Here is an 18,615-nt window from a genome sequence, read left to right on the forward strand (position 1 = left end):
AGTTTCTCTTTAAAATGAAGTAGGTAATCAGAACAAGAAATAGATAAACAAAGATTGCTAGAATAATCATTATGTCTCCTTATCCAGGATTAAGAAATATGTTTACATCTTCTTTCCTGCACGGAGTCCTAGGCACAACAGTAAAAGCCGGTGAAGCAAAGCCCACATCCCAGTTCCAGGCCTGTGGCAGCACATGGGTGCAGCAGCAATGCCAGCACAGATGTGATGTTTAACTAGCTTCATTCACACCCTAGCTGCACTTATGAATATTTGGAGACCCTCAGGTTACATTGAATAGGTTTTCTCAAAGACACATCTCTTCAGGAAGGCAAGAAAAGTCAGTCAGGTTGTCCCACAGGGGCTAGAAAACCTACCCTAGGAAACCAGTTGAAAGCCTATTCCCAACACACACAAAAGCTTACAAAAGAAGTAAGTTTTATCCAGCCTGATATAAGTTAAATACACATTAAACATAGTAAATACTTAGAAAAGCTTATAAAAGGCAGAATGTACAGACCCATCCCTTACAAGGGAAGCCGGCTCCCACCAGTCACTGCTATCTTGTTGACAAGCTGTTTTATGTTCTGCCCGTGATCCACGTTGCGGAGACACTCCATCAGTAAGTTACCCCTGGGCAGGCAGAATCGTCCCTGCCGTGCTTCTCACCGTGTGGGGCTGACCCACACCAACCAAGTACGAGTCCCCCAGTGACCATCTCAGAGTGTGCCCAAGGGCTATAGATATCATATTGTTCCCTACACACACAAAGGGAATGAACCCTGTCCCACGTATCCCTCCTTCATGTCTTCATCATGCTCAAGGCAAAAGGCCTTCGCCTCGCTTTGCTTAACGATGCTGGAGAATAGTCCCACCACGGTTTTCAATCAACACCTTTTTTTCTTTTTAGGAAGCAAAATCACAAAACAGAAACTTCTGAAATCTGAAGAGAAGCGAAGTGGTGGGCACTTGGGTAACAGAGAAATTAATTTTCAAACCTTTCTTTCATTTGGGAAGCCATGCTACAATGAGAGAGAGATCCCAAAGCACTCGGACCCTGGAGCGTGAGAGCAGGACACACAGTGCTTCCCTTTAGAGATGGAGGAAGGAGTGGCTGGAGAATTCCAAACCAGTAAGCCTGGCTTACATGCCTGGGGAAGCTCCAGAAAAAAATTATGAGGGTATTAAGGATTTCTCAAGAGCAAATTGTTTCAAAACGATCTACTTTCCTTTTCCGGCAGAGCAAATAGCCTAGTGGATAGGCAATTTTGCAAGTAATTGGGTATTTTTTAATAAATAAGGTATCTCCACACACTTCCTACTCTTTTTTATTTTTTAATTAAAGGTTAGGACACTTGACTTGCCTCCAAACATCCTGCCTTCACATTCCTTTCCAGACTGGGTAAACAGGAAATCTTGCATAATTGTCAATGTTCCTTATACCAATTTGGCATTGACATGGTGCCAAAGGGCATTTAACACCTTTGCTCTTAAGAACTCCCAGCAGCTTAATTACTGTTGGAATTATGACTAGGGAAAAAAACAACAGCTCAGTTGTTGAGCAAACGTCAGAATGAGCCGAACATTTTATTTCTCAATCAAGTTGTCTTTGTGCAGCTCTATGGACTCACCTCCCTTTCCAGGGCAAGGTAGGAGTGAAGCAGAGCAGTGGTCCAAGAGCCTTTTTCCTATTTTACCAATTGTCTGATCAAGTAGCACAGGAGCAAAGTGCTTGCTAATGACCTAGAGTAATCATCTAGAACAAGTGTCTGCAAAGTACCTAATGTGGGTTTTACAGTAGACTTCAGGTAACTACATTGAAATAACGCACTTTGGAAAATCCTGGTCAATGGCCAAGTGTATTCAATAGTGCTTAGTGAATAAAGCTCCCTTCTTGGCCCCCTGGATCTCAAATTTCTTTCTGCACTGTGGCCCAGTTCAACTGGAGGGGCCAAATATACCACCTAACATTCCCCATGTCACATCCCCCTTTGAAACGGGTAGGACATTGTCCTGAGACATGTGGTTTGACCTGCCCTCTGCCTGATCTGCTCAGAACCGGACCTCCTGCTTGTCAGCAGGCCAGAAGGCTACCACATAAGGGAGTTGGGCATTATATACAGAAGAAAGATGACGAAAAGTGAGACTACTCTAACTAGAGAGAGAAGCTCAGGGGAAGATGAAAAAGAAAATATAAAGGGAAAAGGGACAAGGGAGGAAAATACTTGAAATAGGAGAGGAAGAGTATTATAAGAAGGTAAATAAGAATGTGAAGCCATGCATGTAATAAGAAGATACGTAAAGCAAGGGGAAGTCCATGTGTATGGGTGCAAATATGACCCCTGACAGGACAACTCTACAGAGCATCCATTTTTTTGTACCGCAGGCCATCCTGGTAGGTCATAGCCTGTTTGTACCCAGACTGTGTGTGACCACTCAGCATTTTCATGGTAATATCTGAATGCAGAAAAAAAAATATGGTTGCATAGTTTATTTTCAGCAGCATAAACAGTGTCCTAAAGACAAGATGGAAGAATTCATGACAAGGCAAATGGAAACGGGCTAGCAAGGATGTAAAAATGGAGTCTGGACACAGACCTACAAATAGGTCTGATCACCAAGAAAACACCCTGGAGGGAGTCCCACAGCAGAGGAGCAGTCCAGTTCAAGTCATCACTCTTAAAATGTTTATTAAAATGCCGTATCATTGCTGGTACATCACTGCAACATGAAAATACAAACCAGGAGTCAGATTCTGCTTCAGGAACCACACAGACTTGAAAATCCAGAGCTGGTCATCAGAAAGTTCAACAAAACTAAGCTCATGTTTGAAGAGGTTTATGGAAAGTCACAAAAGCTATCAAAGTGTGACACAGATTAACTTCACCCCTCTAAATTATTGCATCAAGCCACAGGCCCACAGAAGAAGGAATATCTTCAATTCCAAATAAGCACGCTCTCAAATGTGGGTTTAGAAATCCTCACACAGGTAAATTCTGTTCATTGGACTTTTCCTTATCAGAGTTACTACAAGATGCAGGCATTTCTTCTTTGTTATTTAGCGTCAGTGTTCAAGCAGCATAGAAATTCTGTGGGATCCCTTTCACACCCAGGCCTGTTATCTATAAGTTTAAAAAAAAATAAAAAATAAAAGAAAGGAAACAGATAAATCTCCGACTGAGTCAAATGAAAACATTCAAATGTTGTACAACAAATATCATAGCAACCTACCGCTACATGGAGGGTCCCCTGCTTCAAGAGGAATCCAAAAAGAGCCATTACATGGATTTCTTTACAAATCTTTAAGATTATCAAACACCACTCAATAATTTTGCTAATCTACACATTATCTGTGGCCCTTACATGTGGTCCTTATCTCCATATTAACCAAACAAATCATAGTAACTTTTAACGTGCTTTGCCCATGCAAGACAAATGTGAGTTTGGAAAATACCAATTCCTTTCTAGAACCGGAGAACTGAGGAACAGAGATAAAAAGGGCAAGGTGCGTTTAATTCTCCTGTGGGCTCCTACACTCCGCTGCTTGAGAAATCTATCAGTTCTCAGTCATCAGAAATCTGCTCCAAGCACTGCTTTCAACTACAAGGTCCCAGATCCCAGACTAGATCCCCATCCCTCTTGGAACGTGTCTTTGTCATATTGCCAAACTGATAATACAGTTAGGTTTTGGTTTTTGTTTTGTTTGGGGTTTGTTTTTTTTTTTTCACTTCCCCTCTTTTACAGCCCTTCCCTTTCATGTTGTGGTCAACTTTATGGGAATAATGGCAATTGCTGATTAAGAACTGCATTTTACTCTCCTGGTGTACTTTTTTGCTAACGGAATGAAAAATGAAGAGAGAAACAAGTTTCAGAATCAAGAGCCCTGGACAAAATTGTGGATTATTAGTTTCTCAAAAATGTAGCAACCACTTTTAACAGATTAAAAAAATCCCAAAAATTTGGGGAACAGGATGCAAAATTTCACCCTGGTGAATTTAAGCATTTAATTTTTAAAGGAGCCACCTGTGCTGTAGATGTTTAGATTTCCTGGCACAATTAAAAACTGAGAATTAAGGGAGTGAAATTTCCAAAACCGATGAAAAGATAGCAAGAGATAGGAACAAGGCCCAGTTCTTTACAGTGTATTACAGAACATGCTATACGGGGCAGATCCAGGTCCACTGGCTGCCTTCAGGACCCAGCTGGATAACGACATCGGCTAAACAACATGTCAACGTTATTGCTAGCCATTTCTCCAAGTCTTCCTTCCAAATGCATAAGCAGCTGTGCAAAAGCAGCTGTGCCCAGCTGGGGGACAAGCAACACCTCTGGACCAGGGCATCAAATGAGTGGGATGAGCGAGGGCAGCCCAGGGCACCTCACTCTCAGAGCACCAGGCTTGGCGGGGCTGACGTACAGAAAGAAATGAGTTCTGCTCACCTTGAAAATCTCTCCTGCGTGAGGTTCCTTGGCTAAGGCGGCCTCATCCAGTCCATCGTACGCAGAGGTCACATACATTTCTGAGTAGTCTTTTCCACCAAAGCAGCACGAGGTGATCCTCGAAGCAGGCAGCCTCACAGTTTGGATTCTTTTTCCTGGGAAAAATGTGCAATTGTTTCCTAATGTCCATTTTCTAGGGAGCACGTAAATATGAATGTACTACTAGTGCACACAGCACAGATGTGGCATTTCCTCAGAAGGCATCTGCCCTTCAGACAGAGGCCATATCCTAAAGGACAGTTTGTGGGTAAATCAAATTCTTCCATCTGCCTCATCTCTAACTATTTTTCAGCCTCTCCTCTATATCTGCAAGGCTTTGTTTCCTTTTCTCAAAATGAAACAATAAAGTATTTGAAGCCAGAAAGGGCAGAGACACCTGGGCTGGGATGGCTGTCATTCCCTAACAGCATTTCCCACTTAAACGTTTCAATGCTGAGAATTTTTTTCTTTTTTAATTGTAGCTTTATAATGTTTCTCATAATAGATATGCAGTGCTTTTTTTTTTTTTTTTTTTTTTTTTTTAAGTGGCATTATTAAGAAGCGGGTGTGCTGCATCAGCATACCATGAGATCAGGGGTACCCGACGCTGGGAGGCAGCACGGGGAGCAGTGCCCTCCATGTGATCGGGGCATGGGCTAGCAATGCTCACGGCAACCCATGGGGCAGAAACGGGCAATAAACTGCACCTTCTTATCTCACCTTCAAACCATTCCTCCTGGCTGCCTTTCCTCTCAAGTTTGTGGCACGTAGGTGACACTCCACATGCACGTGCTGGCGGAGGCCTTACCTGTCTCTGGGTCTATACGAATGACTCTCCCAGCATCAATACAGGCCACCCAGAGCTTCCCTTCCGCATCAATGCACATCCCGTCAGGCATTTGCTCCTCCTTTTCTAGACGGTACAAAACCCTGGGGCAGGCTGCAGGGAGAGTTACAAAGCCAGTATTACATGGGCTGGTACCAGTTCTGTATCAGATCCCAGTCTAACATCTTCCACACTCTTGGAAACAGATAAGTTCATTTTCTGTGACAAAGGCGTGCTGCAAAATTTATATCGCATATGCATTTAGCAGATGTGTTAAAAGCCCAACTGGCAGAAACAAGCCCCCTAGTAGAGCCATTGCAGTTTGGGATTGTACTGAATTAGGGCTCCCATCATTTTACCAAGGAAGAGAACAGAACGCCTCTGTCACTCTTGTTGACCCACGAGCTGACCGCCACATCACGACTGCCACAAGCACAGTAACTTTTCCCGGACTTTCATTGCTCATGGCGGCCTGGACTTCTTTTTATGAGCAATACATCACGTAAGTAGTGACTTGAATTTAAATGTTGGTAATAAACAATCTTTCATGGGTAAAAATCAAGAACTTCACTTATTTTAATGGCCAATCAAGCTACCAGTTTTGATTAAGCCTGGACACCAATGGCTAGCAGTCTAGGCTGCAGCATGCACAGGTTGGCAAGGACATGCGCAGACCTTGGAGTGGTGCCCATGGGCAGCAATCTGCCTGCTCTGACCCAGCACCTCACGGCCATTACACTACCCAAAATTAGAGAGTCACCAGCATAAAGCCAAGGCCAGGAAACTCAAACTCATTACGGTTTTGTATTTGGAGGAGAAAAAATAGTATTAAATCTTGTTTAGAACTCTTGTCTCCTAAAGTCTGTAAAGATAGTTTTTCTCAGCAAAGTGACATCTGAGAAACTGTAATTGTTTGTACGATTTTCACCCATGATTACACAAAGTCCACAATGATTAGAGTACAAAGGCCGTTCAGACATTTAAATTCCCATGGAGTATAATGGGTTGATACAGAACAAAAATATTTCACAAAGTTTTGAAATGAGGTTATATCTGTTTTGCTTTCACTTAAATTTCCTTTTTGCAGATATTATAATAAAAAAAGTTCATCTAGAAAATGAATTTAAGTGAAATTCGCCAAACATCTAAGGGTAATTTTAATTTCAGAATTGGGAAACGTCAGTCACAATGATAACTTGATTCTTTACCTATATTTCTGCTACATACATGCATGCATATACTCTATTTGCATTTATGGAGCTAGTACCATCGAAGCATTCCAGTAGATGGCACTCAAGAATAAACAGCATCCTGTAAGCTAATTCTTACTCTGCAGTATAAATGGCTTCTTCCCTGCAGCTCCTTGAATGGGTCTAAATACAAGCCATCTATCCAGAAGAAAGTAGTCAAAAGTTTGTTCACCAAATACACCTGGTTTGGGAACTAAATTTGAGGAAAATCAGTCACCCTGCTGACAAGCTGTAACCAGGAGATATGAGATCTGTCAAATAAATCACGGCATATATTACACGCCCAGGTCTTGCTACAGAAAGAGTAATAGCACTACTTGTCACCCAATTTAGAAAAGCACGTGTACCGATCAGTCCAGTGTGCACATCATAGCTGAAGGCATGCACAGCGTATGCCAGGCTGTCGATGTGAAAGAAGGTCCTGTGGTCCAGGGACCAATCCAGACCATTGGAGATGTCCACCTGGTCTAACTGTTTTATTACCGAATGGTCAGGGAAAAGGGTATAGAGAGCGCCTTGCCGCCTCGCTCGGACCCCCGGTGCCGTCTCTTCAGCCATCGTACCTGAAATGGAAATGGGAGCACTGGTTAGAAAGTAGAAGCTTGCTCCTCATACTTGATCAAAAACTTCCTCTGTTACTAAGAGGTCCTAGGGAGAAAGGGACTAACCAGGTCCCATCAGGTTGATGAGGAGGAAAAGGAGCAGGTGAGGAACAGCTGCCTCCCACAGAGTGATCCTGGCCAATGAGAGGATGAGTTTCTGTGTCACCATGAGGATTAAGTCATAGTCACCGAAGACCCAAAGCAGCACCACAACACACCAGGGGCTGGGGTGTTGCTCACAGCAAAAGCTGAGATGCAGGCAAGCATCACGTGCTCTTTTTGTTCTTGCTCTCTGTAGGCTACTTTCATCATTGAAATGGGCTGTGACCTTAAAATACAGGTGCTGCAAATCACAGTTGCCTCAGAAGCAAGCGGAGAATACCACAGAAGTGAGTTTTTTGTCTCGATGAATTTATGCCTCAGCGTTACACTCGTCGTTTAGTTTCTGATTCTCTCCTCTCTGGAAAGGACAGAGCTCTTCAGCGATAGGACAGGAAACACTCAAGAGGGGCATTTACGCCTTCTTTTAACTGTGACAGACTGTCTCTGTCAGCTTCCCCTTTTAGAAGACCTCATGAGCTTGTTTTACAATGCTTGGCCAAAACCCCTGTTGAAAGCATTGATCCACCGTGCACAGCTAGGAATGGGTGTGCAAAGCGGGTTTTTCGCTCTTATTCTTGCCCTTAACTCCAGTGACACATCAGCCCTCGAGCATAACCACGAGTCACATGAATTTCCTGATTTTTGGCAAATTTGAAATAAGAAGAAAAGGCTGGCTGGTAAAACAAATACAGAGCCATTTTCACTCCCATCGGTCACTCTCCACTTCCAGCGTGGATTGCTGTGCTTGGGTCATCATTTCTATGGGAGGAGAAAAAGCACAGGGGGATCCTGGCTGCATTGCAACCAGTGGCAAAAGTCCCTCTTGCCTTCAGGAGGCCAGGTATCTCTCCCCACATCCCTGTTTCCCATGGGCTGACTGAAGAGGTTGTACATGAAAGGGTGCAAGCCACAGCTCATCTTCTGCTCTAGGAGCTGCATCCTCTTCTACACCCCCAGAAACCTTCCCACCTGTGTGAGCCCTTCACCGGCTTCTCACCTCCCATGTAAGCAGATGTTTGAAAACACCATCTGCCAAGTAGAAGGGGAGCCTTTCTTCCAGACAGCCCTTGTCGACAGGCTCTGTCCTCATTTCAGTCAGAGGATGCTTGTCCTCCTCCATAGGGCAGTACCCAAGCAGAGCGGTCACAAGACAGCTCATGCTTGCAACAGGGGTTTTTGCGGGGAACTCAACAGAGGAATTGAGAACATGGAATAAAACGCACTATAAAAAACACACTGGAATTAATTCCTCTTTGCACCAGGGGAAATTTCTGCCAGGAACTTACCAGCAAAAAACCTGCCCTTTGGATCCACTTTCCCATCATTGAACCTGTTGTTGGGTTTATCCTGCTCAACCTCGAGGATGGTGGTGACCACCTGAGTGTCCCAGTCCAGAAAGGCAAACCTGGTCCCCAGGGTGATGACGTAGCCCCCGCACTGTCGCAACGCTACCGAGCCAACGCGGGCATCTGCAGGAGAGAGGGAGCGGGAGATGGAGGGCAGCTCCAGGGCTATCAGTCAGCCCTACCTCTCCACACCTCACTGAGGGCATCTGGGCTTGATTGGGACAACCCTGACCCAGGAAAGGCTGAGCTGATGCTAAAATCCTTCTCCTCTGGGATCGTTAGCACATCTCACCAGCTTTGTGTTCTCCAGATCTTTCTACCTTCTGGGCAGACACAAGCATTAGGACTGTACCTTTTCCTCTGTAGGTCCCAAATGAAACATGCCTTCCCACCGGGGCTTAGCAAGGGCAACGTATGCATGGCCCTCCACACCTGAGCACAGTCCCCTCTGCTCGGCTGGCTCAGGCCACACCATGCTCAACAACACGTCATGGGAGGCTGCGTGGAAATTAAGGGAGACCACCATGCTGCAGCGCTCCTACCAGGAGGGATGGGCAAAGGTGGACAGAGAATCACAGAATCACAGAATGATAGGGGTTGGAAGGGACCTCTGGAGATCATCTAGTCCAACCCCCCTGACACAGTAGGGTCACCTAGAGCAGGTGAAGACTCCCAAGATGAAGTGGTAAGTACAGACTCTTACCCACAGACACGCTCTGCACCTCGTTGGTGAGTGGGCTCCAGCGGCAAACTTTCTGTGAGTTAATGTCTACATAGACGAGTGCGTTCTCCCTTTCTTCCCAGACTGGGCACTCTCCCATCCTGTTCTTCTCCTTCACGACAGATTCAATTTTGATGGAGGAAGACATGGTCTGAGGGGAAGAGAGTTGATAACGGATATAATGAAAGCTCTCATGTGGATTTTTCATGCCTATGATGCTTAAAAGCAGAGTTTGTAAATGGCAAAGTCCTCCAAATCCCACATGACAGAGCAATCTAGGACATTCCTGTGACATTTCCATGGTCTCATGGCTGGAACTGAACTTGAAGCGCCAAGGCTTCTCCTTTGCAAACCTTTCCTAAGTGAGAGATTTTAAGCAGAGCTGCTGCTGAGGCAGCTGCCTCCAGGCAAGGGACCGCTGGGGGCATGGCCCTGAGCTGGGACCAAGCTGTCACCTGGGGATCGGTGAACCCAAGGGTCCACAAGACCATGGGAAAGGACCAGTGGGCAGCAGCACTGATGGGTCAGAAGCCTTTTTCATAGAATCATAGAATCATCTAGGTTGGAAGGGACCTTTAAGATCATCAGGTCCAACCATTAACCTAATACTGCCAAAACCACCACTAAACCATGTCCCTAAGCATCGCATCTACACATCTTTGAAATACCTCCCCCTTTTTTTGTGGAAAAGCAAGCCTTATTAACGCAGATATATTGACTTGCTCCACAGGAAGACGTACGCACACCCATAATACCGACTGCATTTTGCCACCGAGGCCACTGCAGACCAAGTGCCTGCTCCCACAGGGAGCCGGTGCAAATATGCCAACGCTGGGGAAGGCTCCTGCCTTTGAAATCTTGCTGCTTTGTTTTCCCTCCAAGCGCTTCATCTTCGTCGGCCCCCTCACCGCCCCAAGCCAGTGCCCCAACCCCCGCCCCAGACTCCGAATTTCGCCCTGCGCCAGGCCGCCAGGTGTAATTACCCCAGTCGCTGCTTCGGGGGGCAGAGCCGCCCGTGAAGCTCCCTCCCATCCCGGGCGCCTGCGCTTGCCGGGGGGGTTGTTCATGCCCCAGCTGCTCCGTCCCCATCACAGCTGGGTGCCTGTGGGGACAGAGGCCACTCAGCCACCAACCGGGCACCGGGTGCCCAATGCCACATGTTTGAGCTCAGGGCCCCCTTTGATGGCCTCCAAACCAGGTGAGCTGGGCCCTGGGGCCTGCCCTGCCCCTGCTGCGGCGTGGGACGTGAGAGATCGCCTCCGCCATTCAAGCTCTTACAAAAGACAGGGGCCAGCTCGCCGCCTCAGTCACCGCTGCTGGAGAGGACGACGACGACGCTGCTGCGCCCGCCGGCCTCAGCACATTCTGTTTTCCACAGATGGCAGAGATATTTCTTGGGAGGCAGCCAATCCCTGACATAACGCTACTCCCGCGGATTACTGTCTTCGAGCAGGCATTGTTTCCTAGTAGGTGAGCTGGTTGATAAAGTTTGCAGATAATTAATTAGCACTAATTCGAAGTATGTGGGAAAAGCCAGTAATCACCATGAGTGGAAATGCCGGGGCTGGAGACCCGGGATCTTCCCTGCTCCCTGGCCCCAGGCATGCGTGGCAAGGAGTCACACAGCCAAGGTGAGGTCCAAACAGCCCATTTATCAAACACATCCTTCTCCCTTCCAAGAAAAATGGCCACGAGAGGCCGGGCAGCGAGCTGCTCTGTGGAGGCAAACAGCATCAGTCTACGGCGTAAATGAGGATACGCAGCGAGATGCCAGTAAAACCTCCTGAAACCTGCTAAGCCGTGCTGGAGCCGGAGGGGTGAGTTTCCCTTGGGTTAAAGTTTTGTGTCACGTGGCTGCCGCATTTGGGACCCGAGCCTCGGAGACACAACACTGACTTCACCCTGTCAAGGTCTGGAACACACAGAGCTGCTCTCACCCCCCTGGGAAGACGGGGTTCGCAGAAGCCCAGCGTCCCCGTGGCTCCCACAGAGGCAGAAAGTTTCTGGATCTGCAGGAGCTGGTGGGTTTTTGTCTCGTTGGTTGTTTCATTGACCCAACCGAGCCTTTGTAAACCTTCCTCTTCCCACCAGCTCCCGTTTCATTTACTGCCCCCTTCTTCAGCTTCTGCGGCAATGAAACAGGGGCTTGGCAGGATCAGCCATGGTGAAATACTGATTCACAGACCCGTCCCGCACGCCACGCGAGGAGTACGCAATCACGCCATTGCCAGCTGTTTCACAAGGCACAGGCAGGGGAGAAGCCAGCCTGCCTGCACCAGCTGCCTGCTCTCCCCCCTCATTCCCCCCTGTGATGCTGCGGAGAACCCCCCTGTCCCACGGAGCCTCAGCGTGCATCCCCCTTCCCCGGCAGCACCTCTCCCCTCCACCAAAGAAATAGCTCCCCTGTGTTCCCCTACAGCTGTGGGATTATTTTTTTTTCCAAACAGCTGAATATTTTAGTTCAAATTTCCCCCCCTGTTTTTAAGGTGGCGGCAACTAGGAGGGAAGATTTCTGCCTCGCTGGCTGAGGTCACGCTAATTTTTACAAGCGGCTGAAGAAAATGGAGGCTTTTAACAGAAAGGGTCGCCCAACCTTGAGAGAGGGAGCGCTGCCCTCCGAAAGAGTCCCCGCAAGCTGGCAGGGATGCAGTCCCCAGTCCCCTTCATGCCCAGTGGTCCACCTCCTCCCACACCCTCCCTGCCAGCACCCCATGGAGCTACGTAGCAGCAGGGTTTCACAGAACACAGCACCTCAGAGGGAAAAATGAGGAAATGACCCCCAAAAGCCTCGTTCCAAACATCCCGGCTTCATCACTCCCCAGGCATCCTGCCGCCTGGCACCTTTTCGTGCCAGCTCCTCGCTCCCCGCTTGCCGCAGCACCGACCCATCAGAGATGAGCGTGCAGGGGAAAAAAAAGAGCAATTCCTAGCACAAAACACCAAATCCTGCCATATCCTCTCCAAACAAGATTCCTGAGGATAAAAACATCACATTCACCCTGCCTATATCATCTCTGCAACATTTTGGTGGTGTTTTAGCCTTCTGGATTCTCGCCCAAACCTCTCATGAAGAGCAAGGGGGTGACAGGCGTCACCAGAACATTTTCCAAGTTAAACTGTTTAAAGTTATCAGAATTTGGAAATCATAAGAAAAATTTCCTGGTAGGAACGAAAAACTAATGTAAAAACATCCAGTCTGCTCTAAAAACTGAAACCTTTTTCAGGCAGCTATTTGAAAATAGCCTTTCTAATCCTCAGTCCCCATCCCTTTGCAAGTGATCTGGACAAAAATTGGTCGTTTTGGTACCCCTCAGATACAGGTAAAATACAAACTAATGACTGGCCTCTAAAAGATTTCTTTGCTGTTTCTCTCCCTCTCTCCCCCACGCAAGCACACATCATTTCATTTTTAATTTCAAGCTGAGGCTTTGAACAAGCAGAAAGCTAAAGCTTTTAACATGCGTAGAGTGAAACGACCGTCTGTGTAAACCAAAGAATTTTAAGAAGCCTTTTCCCTCGGCCCGACAGCTGAATATCTCTACCAAGCTGGAGGACACCTATGCGAAACTCTGCAGTTCATCACAACAACACACCCGCCGAGGGAAATATTGCAAGACCTGGGTTGGTGTCTCTTTTCCAGCGCTGGTCCAATGAAACCGGCTGCTGTTTTCCGCGACGATTAAAAATGTGCAAGAGTTGATGCTATCTGCGGGGAGCGGGTAACCTTTTACGTTTTGCATTCAGTCAGCAGTCACATGAATGATGGGGCACGGCCCAAAGCCCTTCTGAATGGTCTGGTTCGCGGTGCCAGCAGCAGAACATGTGAGAGGGAAAAATCCTTGCTCAGTGTTTTTCTCATGTCATGAGAGTGGGAGAGGAAAACTGAGAGGTTACACCATTCGGTCGCCCCGAGGGCTAGCCCGGTCTTCCCAAATTTAGGGGCAAGTGAACATCTTGGATGATAAAAAGGGGTGGTTAATAAAAGATGCAGGGGAGAGTTTTGTTGAACGAGTCACTTTGAATGATAAGGAGAAGAATATTCTTGTGATTAAGGCATATTAGCATCATTAAGATTTGGCTCCTGTTCCCGGCTGTGCCAGAACCTTCTTGTGTGCGAAGTCACCTGCTCTCCTCCCTGGGCTCCTCACATCGACTATGCAAAGCCCGATCCCTGCCTCGGTGGGCCACGGAACCCCGGTAATGGCCACAGGTGCTGCAGGATGGTGACATCTTGCTTGCCTTTTGAGGCTTTGCTTTTTTTCCTTCTTTGTCATCTGCCGTCTTTTTGCCCGTGGGAGTCAAAGGCGGGAGATGCCGAGTGCCTTCTGCCACCCAGCCCCACTCAGCAGAGGTAGGTGATGGCGGGTCCCCTCCTGGTGGCTGGTCCAGCAAGGTGGGAACAAGGGCAGGCTTGCTGTGGGGACAGTGCCCAAGCCGGGCAGTGAGCCAGAGCCACCCACCAGCGTTTTGGTGACAGGGCACCTCTCCATGTCCTGCCAGCAGCTGCCAGGGCGGGGGAGGCAGGGGGCAGGTTGCTGCCGGTGGCCACTGTTCCCACCACACTCAGCGAGGGCAGAAGCCACCTGGGAGGAACTGGCCCCAAAGCAGCATCTGAGAGCAGCGCGTTTCTTCACTCATGCAAGACTTTAAGGAAATTAAATTACTTTAATTTGATGATCAAGTGATTCACGGGATGAACTTTTTTTCCCCCAGATAAGCAAATAGCCGAGATAGACCTAGTATTATCCTACCATAGTCACCATCGATTCAAATTCAGAGATTAGAAAATTACACTCCTAAACCAAATTCAAACATTTCTAGCAAAAAAAAAAAAAAAAAAAAAAAGAGCCAGTGATATTTCCAAGTCAAACTCCTGCCAAAGTTAAAAGCAAAGTGCTTGTGGGTGCCTTGAGGACCCTCCTCAGCCTCCCGTGGGCTCCCAGCCCGTCTCCTTTCAGCACAAACCCTCTGTCTCTGCTTGCTCTCGCTCTCACAACATTTTTCACGTTACCCTCCGCTTTCCTTCTTTTAACCTAAATGACAGCTTTGAAGGGAGGGTCATGTAGAACAATACACATTTTTTTTTTTTTTTCCACAGCATTTTCAGCTAGAAGACATATTTGAAAGGAACATTCTGGTTTAAGATCATTTTAACTGCTTTCATTTAAAAAGAAAAGCAACTGGTTCTCAGGCGCAGAAAAAAAGAAGGTCTTTTTTTTTTTCTCCTGCAAAATATTTCCCAAAGTGTTTTTTTCTAAAGGAGTTTTAGTGGAGAAAACCACATTTCCCATTCATCTCTCTTCTTCTGGTGACTTGACTGACTTCCCCACCACAAGCTGTGGCAAAGTAAAACAAAGTCAGGCAGAGGGACGAAGCATTCGCCTCACCACCACAACTTCAAAAAAAAAAAAAAAACAAAAAAAAAACCCACAAAAAAAAGCGCGTGCCGCTTTCCTGGCCAGCAGCCGGGATGCTGCCCCATCGACAGCGCTGGGCAAGACAGCTGGGGAAACGCTGCAGAGCACATCTCTCTCATTTATTCGGGTGGCTGCAAATGCTCTGGGGATGCCCCCACTGCATTTTGCACCACCTCTTACTCCTGCCTCGCTGATTTCAGCGCAAGTATCGCATCTCCCACCCTCCGCACGCCATTTCAACGTGCCTGCCTTTCCAGACAAGTGTTATTTTAGGAGGAGACACGTCTCAAAGGCTTTGTGGACTCTGTTGCCGAGTGGTGCGTCCCCGCAGAAGCAGGTGCATGCATTTGTTGCTAGCCAGCCAGAGGGTCTTTCAATTATTTCCACCATGTGCATGCCCCTGCCGTGCCCTTAACATTTGTTTCTAACCCTGCTGGGTTGTAAAGCAGAAGTTCATAGTGAAGTTGGCCGAAGGCGGCCACGCACCCCTGTACCTCTGGCTGATGCCCCACCGCAGCGTCTCCTTCTGGGGTGGCTGCTTCTCTCCTTTCCCGCTGCTTTGGTCTCCTCTGATGCAACTCCTAACGCTTCTTTTTATAGCCCCTGGTTTTTATCAACATAGCGTAGCTGGGAGAGTGTATCAAGGCATTAGCGCACCAGATATTAATGTGGTATTTAAATAATTGTATTTGTCTTCTGCTACCTACAGGCACGTGCTCAGACAATAGCTCTGGGTTTGTTACTGTAGCTTTGCTAAACCTGTCACTCCCCTCTTTTTTTCGCAACTCCCCAAATTACATTTGTGTTGCTTATTCCCCTTGAGGGTCCACCCCAGCTTTCATCACTCTAGAAATTCAACTTTGCATATAATTTGATTGTCCTAATCTCTTAACGACATTCTTCCCCTAGACGGAGTCATCTTCTGTGGCTGTCTCCCTCTTGGAGACGACACCAGGCATGGCTAGAGTTAATGAAGACACAGTTATTAAAAACCCCAGGCAGGCACAGGTGTAGCTACTCACCCCAGCGATATCCCACTTCACAGCGTTGTCCTAAAGCAAAGCCAAGGCTTATGTTCTCCCGGCTTCACCCTTTTGTAGGAAGGGCCTGGTCCCTCCCCAGTGCTCGAAATGGGAAGAACAGGAGCTCCCAAGGCAGCCAGTGCCGCCTGCTTTTATTTCTGCAGAGCTATTTTGCCAGCAGAGGATTAGTTGAGTTTTCTCCAGCACGGTTGGGAATAAATACGCTTCACCTATGACTATAGATTTCGGTCACGAGGGTGAAGAAACCCTTCAGGGCACAGCAGCTGCTCCTCCTGATACAGCCTTCCCTGTCACTGGGCTCTTGCTCAACCCTAATTCAAATCAGTGCGAGTCTTTGATCAAAGAGGTGAGCCCCATTAATAAGCGAGGGATTAAACAAAAAGCCGAGAAGCCTTCCTAATTGAGGGAACCGGCAACCGCTCAGCTCCAGTTTGCCGGATCCAACGCTCCGTCATGGGACTCGAGTCAAAATACGCCAGCAGCACCTGTTTGGGCTCCTCGGGGCTGGGGCATGGGAAGCAGCTACAGCCTCCACGCTGGAGGCTGTGGCAAGGTGCGCTCCCAGGGCATGTCAGTAACATTAAAAACGCAACTCTCCTGGCAGAGTTGGCTCTTCCTGCTCATGTGATGCCTGTGAAACCAGCATGACAAAGCCCAGCGAGTGATCTTACAGAAGGGGGAGGTGGCATTTATTCATAAAATCTCTACAGAAGCTCATTTTATCTGCTCCCATTCCCGCACTCAAGAAGACACACATGCCCCAGGCATCTGCCCCAGGTCACCCATGCACAGCATGGAGGATGAGGGGCTCCGTTGGCCCCGTCCTCTCTGTGTCTCCTGTGTGCCTCTTGGCCAGTGGTGACAAAAGTAATCTTTGACCATAACTTTTGTGCCCATACAAGCTGTTGCTGTCACCTTTCTAGTGCAGCAACACCAAAAAATGATGAGCAAGTGCTCTGTGTTGTGCTGGCAATCACCCTACTGCCATCGCGGTGGGGTGAGGGTGAGCCCAGGTACAAAATCTCATGGTGCAGGAACCTCACAGTTCCTGCAATGTGATAGTGATGGTAGAGGGAGCTTGTGTTTATGCCTACTCACTTTGTGCTGCATCTCTGCATGTCCATTAGTGCTCAACTAGAACAGCCCTACAGCATGGTTCCTGAGCTGCAGTTACAGAATCATAGAATGGTTTGGGTTGGAAGGGACCTTAAAGATCACCCAGTTCCAACGCCCTGCGATGGGCAGGGACACCTCCCACTAGACCAGGTCACCCAAAGCCCCATCCAGCCTGGCCTTGAACACTTCCAGGGATGGGGCATCCACAGCTTCTCTGGGCAACCTGTTCCAGTGTCTCATCACCCTCACAGTAAAGAATTTCTTCCTAATATCTAATCTAGATCCCCCCTCTTTCAGTTTAAAACTGGTACCCCTTGGCCTATCGCTACACTCCCTCATAAAAAGTCCCTCCCCATCTTTCCTGTAGGGTCCCTCTAGGTACTGGTAGGCCACTAAAAGTTCTCCCGGAGCCTTCTCTTCTCCAGGCTGAACAACCCGAACTCTCTCAGCCTGTCTTCATACGAGGGGTGCTCCAGCCTTCTCATCATCTTTGTGGCCCTCCTTATCACCCAGTTCATGCCTTCACTAAGATCAGAGTCCTAAATGTGCCGCATTCACCACCTCCCTCAGCTCATAAAACTTTCCCTCTACCGTGCTTTGACACTACTTTGCAGCACATAAAGCAAATGAAGGATGGCGGACGCTCAAAGGACAAGCCCCATTTTCCTTCACCACCTCACACTCATCTTCTGCCCTGAAGTGGGGCTGCTTGTGAACCTATTGCTTTTCCAGCTGCCAAGACATACCCAACCCTGCATGCTTTAAAGAAGGAAACGGTGACTCACACACCCCTTGGTTCAAAGCAGCACCACGGCCTTGGCGTGGTGTAATAATACTTGGGGGGCATAGCAGACACAAGAAGGTCCAGTGGAGAGACACTAACTCCAGCAGGCTTGCAGAGACGCACTGGAAAACCACGGTGCCATGATGTACCGATTCTTGGAGCTACCTGCAGAGAAAAGGCACGGCGGCCACAGGCTCTCTTGGCAGCCGGGGGGTTATCCTCACAGAGCAGGATGGGGACAGGCAGCTATTACACCTGCAGGTGGAAGTGCACAAACACAGGAACGAGCAACATGCCAAGAATAAACTCCACAGTTCAAAAAAACCAAATGAGCTACGTCACAGTTGTTACAGCACATATACAGGCCTGAAGTTACCAGCAAAAATGCAATCCAGTGAACAAGCTTGCCATTGACAACAGGCACTGCAAAAAAGTCACAATAGAACTTCCCTTTCCTGCACATTTGTAGAAGCAGTGGCCATTTCGGCATGCAAGGCCTTCTTGCCCCTCTGGCTGCTCTGGGGGAGTTGGGTTCAGCAGGAGGAACGTGCAGGTGGGGTTTTCTTTTAAACACCAACGGCCAAGAACACCTGATGCCTTCCTGTCACCACAGATCTCCCCAGAACAGGCAGAGATTCTCAGAGGATGGACAAAGATACAGTTCTTGATCCCAAAAGTCTGGGTTTATATTTAACAAAATGAGCAACATAATGACGTGCGGTGGGGAGAGATGATTATCAGCTCCAGCCAATCTGAGCTAATTAAGCACAACCACAGCTGAGGCCTTAAAAACATAATGTAAAAAGGAAGCTGGAGACCCACAGTAAAAGGTATTAAAATTTCAGTTGTCGAGAACATCATGGGACAAATGAAGTTCCAGTTAAAGCAGCAGTAATACCACAAATGGCTGTTTTATGAGGAACTTTGAAAAT

At 47.7% G+C, this 18,615-nt stretch overlaps 1 protein-coding gene across 2 annotated transcripts; it reads right to left on the bottom strand.

Annotated features, from left to right (window-relative positions):
- Positions 1–2,664: 2,664 nt before the first annotated feature.
- Positions 2,665–13,063, bottom strand: LOC141737902 (regucalcin-like). 2 transcript variants are annotated; one of them, XM_074572898.1, is made up of 7 exons: positions 12,941–13,063; positions 9,306–9,474; positions 8,543–8,725; positions 6,900–7,115; positions 5,285–5,416; positions 4,438–4,592; positions 2,672–3,119 (listed from the first exon to the last, which is right to left on the bottom strand). In XM_074572898.1, the coding sequence occupies exons 1-7, from the start codon at positions 13,061–13,063 to the stop codon at positions 3,069–3,071; spliced, it is 1,029 nt and encodes a 342-aa protein (XP_074428999.1). In that variant the 3' UTR covers positions 2,672–3,068. The 2 variants fall into 2 exon arrangements, with proteins under 2 accessions (XP_074429000.1, XP_074428999.1); XM_074572899.1 differs by lacking the exon at positions 12,941–13,063 and having other exon boundaries at positions 2,665–3,119; positions 9,306–10,270.
- Between the last annotated feature and the right edge of the window lie 5,552 nt (positions 13,064–18,615).

The sequence above is a fragment of the Larus michahellis genome, chromosome 1, assembly GCF_964199755.1.
Source record: "Larus michahellis chromosome 1, bLarMic1.1, whole genome shotgun sequence".
Classification (NCBI taxonomy): domain Eukaryota; kingdom Metazoa; phylum Chordata; class Aves; order Charadriiformes; family Laridae; genus Larus; species Larus michahellis.

What these genes read in the sequence shown, in the direction of transcription:
- LOC141737902 (XM_074572899.1), bottom strand. Translation starts at nt 9,624, where the DNA reads ATGGAAATGTCACAGGAATGTCCTAGATTGCTCTGTCATGTGGGATTT. An exon ending in TGTGCACACTGGACTGATCG is followed by an intron (nt 5,417 to 6,899) that starts GTACACGTGCTT and finishes CTCTCCCTGCAG; the next exon opens with CCTGCCCCAGGGTTTTGTAC. An exon ending in ACGCAGGAGAGATTTTCAAG is followed by an intron (nt 3,120 to 4,437) that starts GTGAGCAGAACT and finishes TTAAACTTATAG; the next exon opens with ATAACAGGCCTGGGTGTGAA.